Source organism: Salvelinus fontinalis, unplaced genomic scaffold (assembly GCF_029448725.1).
Source record: "Salvelinus fontinalis isolate EN_2023a unplaced genomic scaffold, ASM2944872v1 scaffold_0083, whole genome shotgun sequence".
In the NCBI taxonomy this organism is placed as follows: domain Eukaryota; kingdom Metazoa; phylum Chordata; class Actinopteri; order Salmoniformes; family Salmonidae; genus Salvelinus; species Salvelinus fontinalis.
The window spans coordinates 198,054-209,633 of NW_026600292.1; the positions used below are offsets into that span (position 1 = coordinate 198,054).

The 11,580-nt window shown below is 40.9% G+C and overlaps 1 protein-coding gene across 1 annotated transcript; it reads right to left on the minus strand.

The window, feature by feature from the left end:
- Positions 1 to 781: 781 nt before the first annotated feature.
- On the minus strand, positions 782 to 8,961 carry LOC129842984 (sialoadhesin-like). The gene is made up of 15 exons (XM_055911705.1): positions 8,907 to 8,961; positions 8,281 to 8,616; positions 7,888 to 8,106; positions 7,385 to 7,741; positions 6,876 to 7,142; positions 5,878 to 6,213; positions 5,700 to 5,713; positions 5,501 to 5,615; positions 4,725 to 4,786; positions 3,881 to 4,169; positions 2,987 to 3,250; positions 2,697 to 2,787; positions 2,533 to 2,587; positions 2,216 to 2,451; positions 782 to 1,378 (listed from the first exon to the last, which is right to left on the minus strand). Exons 1-15 carry the CDS (start codon positions 8,959 to 8,961, stop codon positions 1,276 to 1,278), a joined length of 2,799 nt encoding a protein of 932 aa, XP_055767680.1. The 3' UTR covers positions 782 to 1,275.
- Between the last annotated feature and the right edge of the window lie 2,619 nt (positions 8,962 to 11,580).

An 11,580-nucleotide genomic window follows, 5' to 3' on the forward strand; every position in this document is an offset into this window, starting at 1 on the left:
CAGTACTGTAATAGTACAGAACTGTAATAGAATATGACTGTTTAACATACTAGAATAGTACAGTATACTGCAATAGAATAGTACTGAAGAATGTACCGTAATAGAATAGTACAGTAATGTAGAATGTAATAGAATAGTACAGTATTGTAGAATGTATCAGAATATTACTGTAGAATGTAATAGAATAGTACAGTACTGTAGAATGTAACAGAATAGTACAGTACTGTAGAATGTAATAGAATAGTACAGTACTGTAGAATGTAACATACATTCTACAGTCCTGTACAGTACTATTATCAGAATATTACTGTAGAATGTAATAGAATAGTACAGTATTGTAGAATGTATCAGAATATTACTGGAGAATGTATCAGAATATTACTGTAGAATGTAATAGAATTGTACAGGACTGTAGAATGTAACAGAATAGTACAGTACTGTAGAATGTAACATAATAGTACAGTACAGGACTGTAGAATGTATCAGAATATTACTGTAGAATGTAACAGAATGGTGCAGTACTGTAGAATAGAAGTATTGTTCCTGTGAGCGAACATCAAGAAGAAATTAAAACATATATTTATAATGTTCTCAGCCTTCATATAAAATATAACTGGACATCGAGGCTATTTCAGAAATACAAAGCAAAGTTATTGTGTTCAGATTCTGTTCCATGTTACTATTTGTTCCATGTAAAAATATTTAACATAAAAAGTATTTACAAGGTTCCCCCTCTTATTCATCATAGTTTAAAAAGGCAAAACACACCCTAGATCAGCTCTCCAACTAAGTGTGAATACAGTAGTCCTGTGTCTCAGTTGGTAGAGCATGGTGCTGACCCTAGATCAGCACTCCAACTAAGTGTGAATACAGTAGTCCTGTGTGTTGGTAGAGCCTGGTGTATGGGTTCAATTCCCAATGGGGCCACCGGCATGAAAGATGGATCCATGCAGAATAAGTCACTTTGGATAAAAGTGTTTCTAAATGGCATATCATGATATATTATTATAACACTTAGTTGGACTAGACAGGTCCAGATATACAGGGTTCCTGTCAAACTTGTGTTCAGGTCTTCTTGGTTCTGGGTTTGTAATGTTCAGGTCTTCTTGGTTCTGGGTTTGTAATGTTCAGGTCTTCCTGGTTCAGAGTTTGTAATGTTCAAGTCTTCTTGTTTCTGGGTTTGTAATGTTCAGGTCTTCCTGGTTCTGGGTTTGTAATGTTCAGGTCTTCCTGGTTCTGGGTTTGTTGTGTTCAGGTCTTCTGGGTTTGTTGTGTTCAGCTCTTCTGGGTTCTGGGTTTGTTGTGTTCAGGTCTTCTGGGTTTGTTGACTCTACTATAGATCTCAGAGGAGTCCTCAGCTGCTTGTGCTGCCGTGGGTCTGAAGAGAGAGAAACAGAAATTAAACACAATCCGCTTCCCCTCAAAAAAACTTCATATACTCTTTATAGTGCATTACTTTGACCAAGGCCTATATGGCTCTGGTGAAAAGTAGTGCACTAAATAGGGAATAGGGTTCCATTTGGAACACAGACAGTTCCTCAAAACCACCTCTCTCATTATATTGTTGGGTTTGTAAGGAAATGACATCACTAGTGGCCACTAGGGGTCAACTCTTTCACTTATTAATGATGTCATGGTCTTCTCGTCCAATAAGCAGCAGCATATGAATGAGCTGTAATCAAGAATAAAGCTTGTTTACAACCAAATCTAAACACATATGGAACTGGGATGTTATAGGAGGGTCAGATTTTCTTTGTGAATTCACTTGTTTTTGAGAAACTATCCCCAAGCAGCTATTCACTTCCTCATCCTCGTTGTTCAGTAAGTGGCTCCAAAAACACCCCAAAACATCCTTTTAGAAACTAAAAAGCTCTAAGTAGTCTGTAGTGATGCAGGTCTTTACATGTTGTACACATGAAGTTGTGTCATTCAGAACTTAATCCACAACGTTATGTTCCATGTTGTTGAGACTTGAACGATGCTTCTCGTCCGTTCTAGCAGCATGATACACTGAGAATGGAACAGTTGGACGGGGAAACAGCACGAGTCACACAATGGAATATAACGTTGTTGATAACGTTTGGAATGACACAATTTAATGTGTTCAAATAAAAAATATAAATTTGGTTGTAAAAAAGCCAACTTCTGCTTTAATGTGGTGTATCCACAATGCTCTAGAATTGGCACTGTTGTTGTAATGGCAGAATATGCTCACCGGTTGGAGTTACTGGGGCAGTTGAATTTCACAACATCGTACTGGACATCCTCTTCCTGTTTCTGGGGTTTACACAGCTGGGCGGTGGAGTACAGAGGCACTTCCTGGTTTTTGAAGCGAGAGAAGTGGACGCTGGCATAGTGAACGTCGTCCTGGTCCACGGTGGCCGCTGTCTGTGCTGCAGTAGGGGTCATGGTCATGCTTGAGATGTTTTCATACACTGGACTAGAGTCTCCCTGATGGAGAGAGAGAACAGACAACATAATGAGTAGAAATGTCCCACAAAGCAATACAAACAATATGATAATAAGACTCACCTGTACATTCTCTGATGTGTCTCTTGTGTCAGAGGTGGATTTGGAGGCCTTCTTTCTGTTTTTAAATTAATTAATGAATTTATTCTTGAAAGAATGAATGAATCAATCAATGATTAAGTTAATAAAAAGTGTTAGAGTGAAATAATCGTTAAAAGATCACTCACCTGAACCACATGAGTCCAGAGAGACAGAGGATGAGAACCAGAACAACCACTATGATTCCTACAGCTGCAGTCAGAACTGAGGACTGTTTCTCTAAAAGATAATGTAGATGATACGAGTGCTGGCATGTTATAAACTGAAAATAAACGTAGTACAGGACAATAATACAATGTTTGTTAAGGGATCTCATCTCAACGTATATATAATTAAAAAACATCATAAGCCAAATTATAATTATTAATATTAGTTTGAAACGTCATTTTGTGTTGAAATATATAAGATGAATCTTCACCTGGTAAAAAGATCATCAGAGCTGTAGAGTTCCTAGATCCTCTACCATTCCAGGCCTCACAGTGGTAATGTCCATTGTCCTTAGACTTGAAGTTACTTATGTTGTAGATCTGTCCAAATCCATTTAGAAAAGTCTCATTTTGAAAGTACCAGGTGTATTTGTCCACAGGTGGGTTGGCATCACTGCTGCAGGTCAGAGTCACTGAACTGCCCTCCACTATTTCACCAGAGGGACTGACTGACACTGAGGTGTTCCTTGGACCATCTGGTGTAAAATACATTTATTTATAGCAACACTTGTGTTTACATTTTACGGATGAGTTTGAAATAATTTATAAATTATAATAAATTATTAATTCAGAGCAAAAGAAATTCTGAAACAGAATCACTAAAAATAATGATGACATTGTGGTAATGCACATTCAGGGAAATGGATGTGTCACGATCGTGTGGAGAGACGGACCAAGACGCAGCGTGATTGGAGTTCCACATCTTTATTTTTAGTGAAACTTAAAATAAACCAAGAAACAAACAACGACCGTGCAGTACTGAGGTGCAACATGCACTCACTCAAAAACAATATCCCACAAAGCAGGTGGGAAAAAGGGCTTCCTAAATATGATCCCCAATTAGAGGCAATGATTACCAGCTGCCTCTAATTGGGAACCATACAAACCAGCCACATAGAAAATAAATGACTAGAACACCCCCCTAGTCACGCTCTGACCTAAACACCATAGAGAACCGAGGGCTCTCTATGGTCAGGGACTGACAGGATGTTACACACTAAAATATGTATTGATAGATATATTTATGTGGAAACAATCTACTCTAAATTCAAGTATCAGCATGATCAGTATATCAAACTGGACATCGAATCCTCCAATGTACTTACATGTGACAGTGAGAGTCTCTTCAGCAGAGGGGAGATCCTCATGGCCTTCTACAGCACAGGAGTATCTGCCTGTATCCTCACTGCTGACTGAGAATAGGCTATAGACAGGAGAGTAGGTGTTGCTGTTTGGTAAAGGCTGTCCATTCTTATACCAACTGTAGACTGTGATGGGGTCCAGTGTACATTTGGTTCTACATGTCAGTGTGACATTCTCCCTCTCTGACACAGATGTAGGATCCATCTCCAACACAACATCTAGAATAAAATGAAACAAATCATTATTTTCCTCCTATATATGTCCTCTTATGTGAAATATTATATTCGTTTTTTTCCCTGTTACATAACACTACAGTGTCTGTATGACTGCATTTTTAATAAGGTAATTACGGTCATTAATTTGATATATTTAGCCAGGACAGTAAACTCTGTAATCATTTCCACTGTTTTCCAGGAAGTCCTGGGTTCCATAGAATCAATAAAACAGATTAAAACACAACATACTCATTAGCATACATACAAAACACTCACATTACAGCTATCTAGATATGTGTCATAGATGTGAGATGAGTGACAGATTACCTGTAACAGTCAGGGAGACAGGTGAGCCAGAAAACTTTCCTCCAGATGTTATGAATCTGAACCTGTACCCAGCAGAGTCACTCAATCTCAGGTCTGTGATTCTCATAGTACAGTTATTCTCCTTATCCCCACGGTACTCTATATGACCCTCATACCCTGGCACTGAGCTCAGATCTTCAGCATCCATAACAGACCATTTAGTAAACCAGAAAGCTTTTTTGATCTCATGATTACTGGGATATGTGTAAGAGCAGGATATGTTCACTGTTGACCCCTTCAAGGCACAGATCTTCTGATGGGTGTAAGTCACACTCCAACACTTCTGACCTGAAATACAAGACAATATAACACCTTTATTAAATTCTTAATTACAATATCTACTGTATACACTTATGCTGTTACGTTCCCCAGCAAGAAAACCTAAAATGTAACCAAAACAAAAGTGGGAATTAATAAAAGAGTCACTGACAAAGACAACAATGAGACCAGTGGGTTCTGAAAGACACTCATGGGGGTGTCCATTGAAAATTGACTATCAACAACAACTGGAACCAAAAAGACATGAGCGCCCACAAGATTTGCCCAAGAAGAGGCAAACAAAATAAAACCCCACATGCCAGCACAGTTGTAACACATACTGACTAACGAGTGACGCCAATCGGGGCACCCCACCTCCAAATATAAATGAAAAATAAATATCAACAATGTTAAAATCATATGCTGTGAAAGTAACCAGGAAGTGACTATCCCCTCAGCTTTGTAGTTTTTAAACTTTGGTAGTTATTTTTCATGGGTCTTCACTGCCCAAAAAGTAGTGCAATGGTGTACAAGTGCAAAAACGTGATGAAAGGTATTTGGTAGAAGTAAATTCATCCATTGACTGCATTTTCATGAATTTGATTATATATCTTGAAGCTCGTTCAACACTGTGTGGCAAAGCATATGGAACTAAAGCAGAAGTGGATGTCACATTCACAGCAAATTAAATAATGATTGTCTGACAACCTGAAACAAATGTTGTATGTAAAACTCCACACTTACACACTGCAGGAGAGTGGAGATCCTCATGGCCTTTTACAGCACAGGAGTAACTGTCTGCATCACTAAAGGAGTCTGAGTACAGGCTGGAAGTGTCCTCCTTTACTTTGTGTCCGTTCTTGTACCAGATGTAGGTGGGGTTGTCAGTCAGAGTACAGGTGGTGATACAGGTCAGTGTCTTATCCTGATGTCCACCAGTCACCTTCACCTGAAGACCTGGAGAAAAAAACAATATCACTGTAAATCCCTTTATCACTGACTTATCACTCTAATACAAAGATGGAAGAAACCCTATGTTATACAGACATAAATACAAACCAAGACAATTGTCCTGAAATAAATGGAATTCAACAGTTTAACTATATTGAATGTAACTGTACCTGTGACAGACAGAGTGACTCCAGGACTGCCAGTATATTTCCCTCCTTCCTGATCTGTTAATAATCTGAACCTGTACGTAGCTGAGTCTCTCTCTCTCAGGTCTGTGATTCTCAGGGTACAGTCTTTCTCCTTATCCCCATGATACTCCAGACGACCTGCATACTCTGGGTCCTGACCTAGATCTTTAGGTTCTACACCAGTCCCCCATTTAGTGAACCAGAAGGTTGTTGTGACTGTACCTCTGGGATATGTGTAAGAGCAGGACAGCTCCACTGTTGAGCCCTTCAAGGTACAGATACTCTGAGTGGTGTAAGTCACACTCCAACACTTCTGACCTGAAATACAAGACAATATAACACCTTTATTAAATTCTTAATTACAATATCTACTGTATACACTTATGCTGTTACGTTCCCCAGCAAGAAAACCTAAAATGTAACCAAAACAAAAGTGGGAATTAATAAAAGAGTCACTGACAAAGACAACAATGAGACCAGTGGGTTCTGAAAGACACTCATGGGGGTGTCCATTGAAAATTGACTATCAACAACAACTGGAACCAAAAAGACATGAGCGCCCACATGATTTGCCCAAGAAGAGGCAAACAAAATAAACCTCCACATGCCAGCACAGTTGTAACACATACTGACTAACGAGTGACGCCAATCAGGGCACGCCACCTGCAAATATAAATGAAAAAAATGTATCAACAATGTTTAAATTATATGCTGTGAAAGTAACCAGGAAGTGACTATCCCCTCAGCTTTGTAGTTTTTAAACTTTTTTTTTTTTCATGGGTCTTCAGTGCTCAAAAAGTAGTGCAATGGTGTACAAGTGCAAAAACGTAATGAAAGGTATCTGGTAGAAGTAAATTCATCCATTGAGTGCATTTTCATGAATTTGATTATATATCTTGAAGCTCGTTCAATACTGCCTGGCAAAGCATACGCAACTAAAGCAGAAGTGAACATCACATTCACAGTAAATTAAATAATGATTGTCTGACAACCTGAAACAAATGTTGTATGTAAAAGTCCACACTTACACACTGCAGGAGAGTGGAGATCCGCATGGTCTTTTACAGCACAGGAGTAACTGTCTGCATCACTAAAGGAGTCTGAGTACAGGCTGGAAGTGTCCTCCTTTACTTTGTGTCCGTTCTTGTACCAGATGTAGGTGGGGTTGTCAGTCAGAGTACAGGAGGTGCTACAGGTCAGTGTCCTCTTCCCTGCCTCTGTGGCAGGAGTCACCTTCACCTGCAGGTCTGAATACAGAGTCAATGACAATAACATAATTAAACCAATAGTGTATTATGGATTTAAAAAAAAGATAATTAAACATCAAATAGAAATGTATGTATAAACATGATCCTGTATGTATAAATATGATCCTGTATGTATAAACATGATCCTGTATGTATAAACATGATCCTGTATGTATAAATATGATCCTGTATGTATAAACATGATCCTGTATGTATAAACATGATCATGTGTTCACTGTTACCTGTGACAGTCAGAGTTGTTCCAGGGAAGCTGTATCCCCATCCTGAGGTTTGTGTGTTGAATATGAACTTGTACTCAGCAGAGTCCTCCTCTCTCAGATCTGTGATTCTCAGGGTGAAGTGACCTCTCTCCTTCTCTCCAACATATTCCACACGACCTGCATACCCTGGGTCTGTGGTTAGGTCCTCAGGGATCAACTCATCCCTCCAGCTGTCCCTCTGTTTAGGACTAAACCAGAGTGATGATGTGATGTTATAAAGACTGAAATAAGTACAGGATATATTCACTGTTGACCCCTTCAAGGCACAGATTTTCCTCTTGGTGTAAGTCACTCTGTTGCAGCTCCAACCCTGGACACCTAAAACATAATGGAATCACATGAGTACATTATACTGTACTTTCAGATATGTTCATAAATGCCAAGCCCTATCACATTACACAGTGAGACCAAAAGGACGTAGTACAAACATGCTGTATTAGATTCCATATTAGATTCACACTCACACACTGCAGGAGAGTGGAGAACATCATGGCCTTTTACAGCACAGGAGTAGCTGTCTTCATAGTTACTGGAGACTGGGTCTTTGTACTGGGGGGAGGTGCTCTCATCTAGATGTTGTCCGTTCTTGTACCAGATGTAGGTGGGGTTGTCAGTCAGAGTACAGGTGGTGATACAGGTCAGTGTCTTATCCTGATGTCCACCAGTCACCTTCACCTGAAGACCTGGAGAAAAAACAATATCACTGTAAATCCCTTCATCACTGACTTATCACTCTAATACAAAGATGGAAGAAATCCTATATTATACAGACATAAATACAACCAGACATAAATACAAGACAAACTTCCAGAACAAAATGGAATTCAACAGTTTAACTATATTAAATGTAACTGTACCTGTTATAGACAGAGTGACTCCAGGATCACCATAATATCTCCCTCTTGTCTGATCTGTTATAAAGATGAACTTGTACGTAGCTGAGTCTCTCTCTCTCAGGTCTGTGATTCTCAGTGTACAGTCTTTCTTCTTATTCCCATGATACTCCAGACGACCTGCATTCTCTGGGTCCTGACCTATATCTTCAGTCTCCATTTTAGTGAACCAGAAGGTTGATGTGACGTTATGACCTCTGGGATAGCTGAAAGAGCAGGTCAGCTCCACTGTTGACCCCTTCAAGGCACAGATACTCTGAGTGGTGTAAAACACACTCCAGCCATCCTGACCCAGTACCACTGAAATACAGTCACAGAACACAAGGGTATTACATTAAGCCAATGCCAATTGGCTCACACTAACAGTATAGGTTTTGTCCGTACTTTGTTGCCATAGTTGCTGAGTTGAGTGTGATTGGAAAACACATAAGCATCATTCAGTAAGGTAAATGAGGTGTGAAAGATAACTACTGAAGTGAAGTGGAGACGCCTAACAGAACACACCAGAATAATAAAACACAAATGTAATTTTAATATTTTACAAAAGTCTGTAGATTGACAAACATATCAAGTTATGAATGAGACCATACCTGTCACAGACCAGAGAAAGACCACCAACACACTTCCTGCTGTTCTCAAGGACATTGTTGCATCTCCCACCCTGCAGTCTTAGAAACATAAACAACAACTCACTCTATAGCTGATACACCTGATACATTGAAGTAGAAACTGTAAATGGGGTACAGGGCCTCATTACTGAAAATGAACCAGGCTCATATTGTGTTGTGTTGTATTGTGCTTTATGGTTGTCTATGTGATTACTGTCTGTCTGTAATGTGTGTGACGTGTTGTATGTCTGTCTACGTCTGTCTGTTTAAGCTGACATGATGTATGATGCAAAAATAATTTCCTAATGTATACAATAGTCATCATCATTATAAACAACAACAATCACTTATTGAACAAATCTGTAGTACTGTAAACACATATTTCTGACCACAAGGTTCAATGATAGCTACTATCCCCAAGCTGTGAGGCTAAACAGCAAGTGACTCACAAACATGCACACACGCACACCCAAACACACACACACCCAAACACCCACACACACACACACACACACACACACACACACACACACACACACACACACACACACACACACACACACACACACACACACACACACACACACACACACACACACACACACACAGCAACACCATCCTTCGCTTTGGCTCGCCCTCCTGTTCAGCTCAGGCGTTCGGCGTCGCCGGCCTTCTAGTTGCTGCCGAACCTGCTGCTGGCAAACACCCTTCACTAATCAACCCCGGACTTGTTCGTCTTCATCACACGCACCTGGTTCCAATCCCCACTCTATCACTGTATATATACTCCCTCTGTCATTTGTCTTTGTCGGTCATTGTAAATGTTGCTTGTTTTCCTGCTATTTCCTGAGTACTTTACTATTTTAATAGATTTCAGTAGTTCTAAACCTGCAACTGCCTCCTGACTCTCTACACGTGTGACACACACACAAACACACAGACACAGACACAGACACAGACACACACACACACAGACACCATCTGTAGTGAAGGCCCATAAGGCCCATGGAGTCTGTATCAAAGTCTAGAGAGCTGGTTGTTATGGATGTAGAAAGTTAAAACACACATCCTACACAGTATAGATGTCAACCCTACTACCTATAAGTCTGGTCCTAAAGGGCCCTCAGCTAAAGCCACTGTGTCACACACACATTTTAAATAGTATATTTGAATCACCAATCAAATTGAACTTTTCAAAGGTCCCTGAATGCATGGCACTTAAGGGTACAGAAAGCACCTCCCTCTCCAAACAGCTAGACTGCCCACGTCAGCTGAAACAGAGCAATACCTAGCCAATTGTTTTGCCCTAGTTTTTGTCAGGCCAGCAAATTGGAGGCCACGCACTGCAAGCCTGTGTGAGTGGCCGAGACGGACAAATATCACTGCCACCAGCTAGCACAGACCTGCTCCATGTAGCCGTTAAATGAGCAGCCCACTTCCACAATGAGCACCTCCCCCTGGCCCCCCACAACAACAATATCTGGCGTATTTGGCACACAGGAAAACACATCATCATCAACATTAAACCAGCTTCAAATCAAATCAAATTGTTTTTGTCATATATACACTGAGTGTACATAACATTAAGGACACCTGCTCTTTCCATGACAGACTGTACTATACTCAATCAGTCAGGACTCTGGTACCGCTTGCCGTGCGGTAGCAGAGAGAACAGTCTACGACTAGGATGGCTGGAGACTTTTTTAGGGCCTCCCTCTGACACCGCCTGGTATACAGGTCCTGGATGGCAGGAAGCATGGCCACAGTGATGTACTGGGCCGTTCTCACTACCCTCTGTAGTGCCTTGCGTTCGGAGGCCAAGCAGTTGCCATATTATTGGCAGTGATGGAACCAGTCAGGATGCTCTCGATGGTGCAGCTGTAGAACTTTTTGAGGATCTGAGAACCCATGCCAAATCTTTTCAGTCTCTTGAGGGGGAATGGGTTTTGTCGTGCCCTCTTCACGTACAGGAGGGGACTGAGCACGCAACTCTGAAGGGGCCCCGTGTTGAGGATCAGCGTGGCGGATGTGTTGCTACCTAGCCTTACCACCTGGGGGCTGCTCATCAGGAAGTCCAGGATCCAGTTGCAAAGGGAAGTGTTTAGTCACAGGGTCTTTAGCTTTGTGATGAGCTTTGAGGGCACTATGGTGTATAACACTGAGCTGTAGTCAATGAATAGCATTCTCACATAGGTGTTCCTTTTGTCCAGGTGTGGAGTGCAATAGAGATTGCATCATCTGTGGATCTGTTGGGGCGGTATGCAAATTGGAGTGGGTCTAGGGTTTCTGGGAAAATGGTGTTGATGTGAACCATGACCAGCCTTTCAAAGCACTTCATGGCTACAGATGTCAGTGCTACGGATTGGTAGTCATTTAGGCAGATTACCTTAGTGTTCTTGGGCACAGGAACTATGGTGGTCTGCTTGAAACATGTAGGTATTACAGACTCGGTCAGGGAGAGGTTGAAAATGTCAGTGAAGACACTTGCCAGTTGGTCAGCACATGCTAGGAGTACACGTCCTCGTAATCCATCTGGCCCTGCGGCCCTGTGAATGTTGACCTGTTTAAAGGTCATACGTCGGCTGTGGAGAGCGTGATCACACAGTCGTCCAGAACAGCTGATGTTCTCATGCATGTTTCAGTGTTACTAGCTTCG

Excerpts from the sequence above, each read along its gene's own strand:
- LOC129842984 (XM_055911705.1), bottom strand. The coding sequence starts at position 8,961 with ATGTCCTTGAGAACAGCAGGAAGTGTGTTGGTGGTCTTTCTCTGGTCT. Across the intron at positions 8,617-8,906 it reads CTTTCTCTGGTCTGTGACAG|TGGTACTGGGTCAGGATGGC; the intron begins GTATGGTCTCAT and ends ACTGTATTTCAG. Across the intron at positions 2,788-2,986 it reads TCTGATGATCTTTTTACCAG|AGAAACAGTCCTCAGTTCTG; the intron begins GTGAAGATTCAT and ends ATTATCTTTTAG.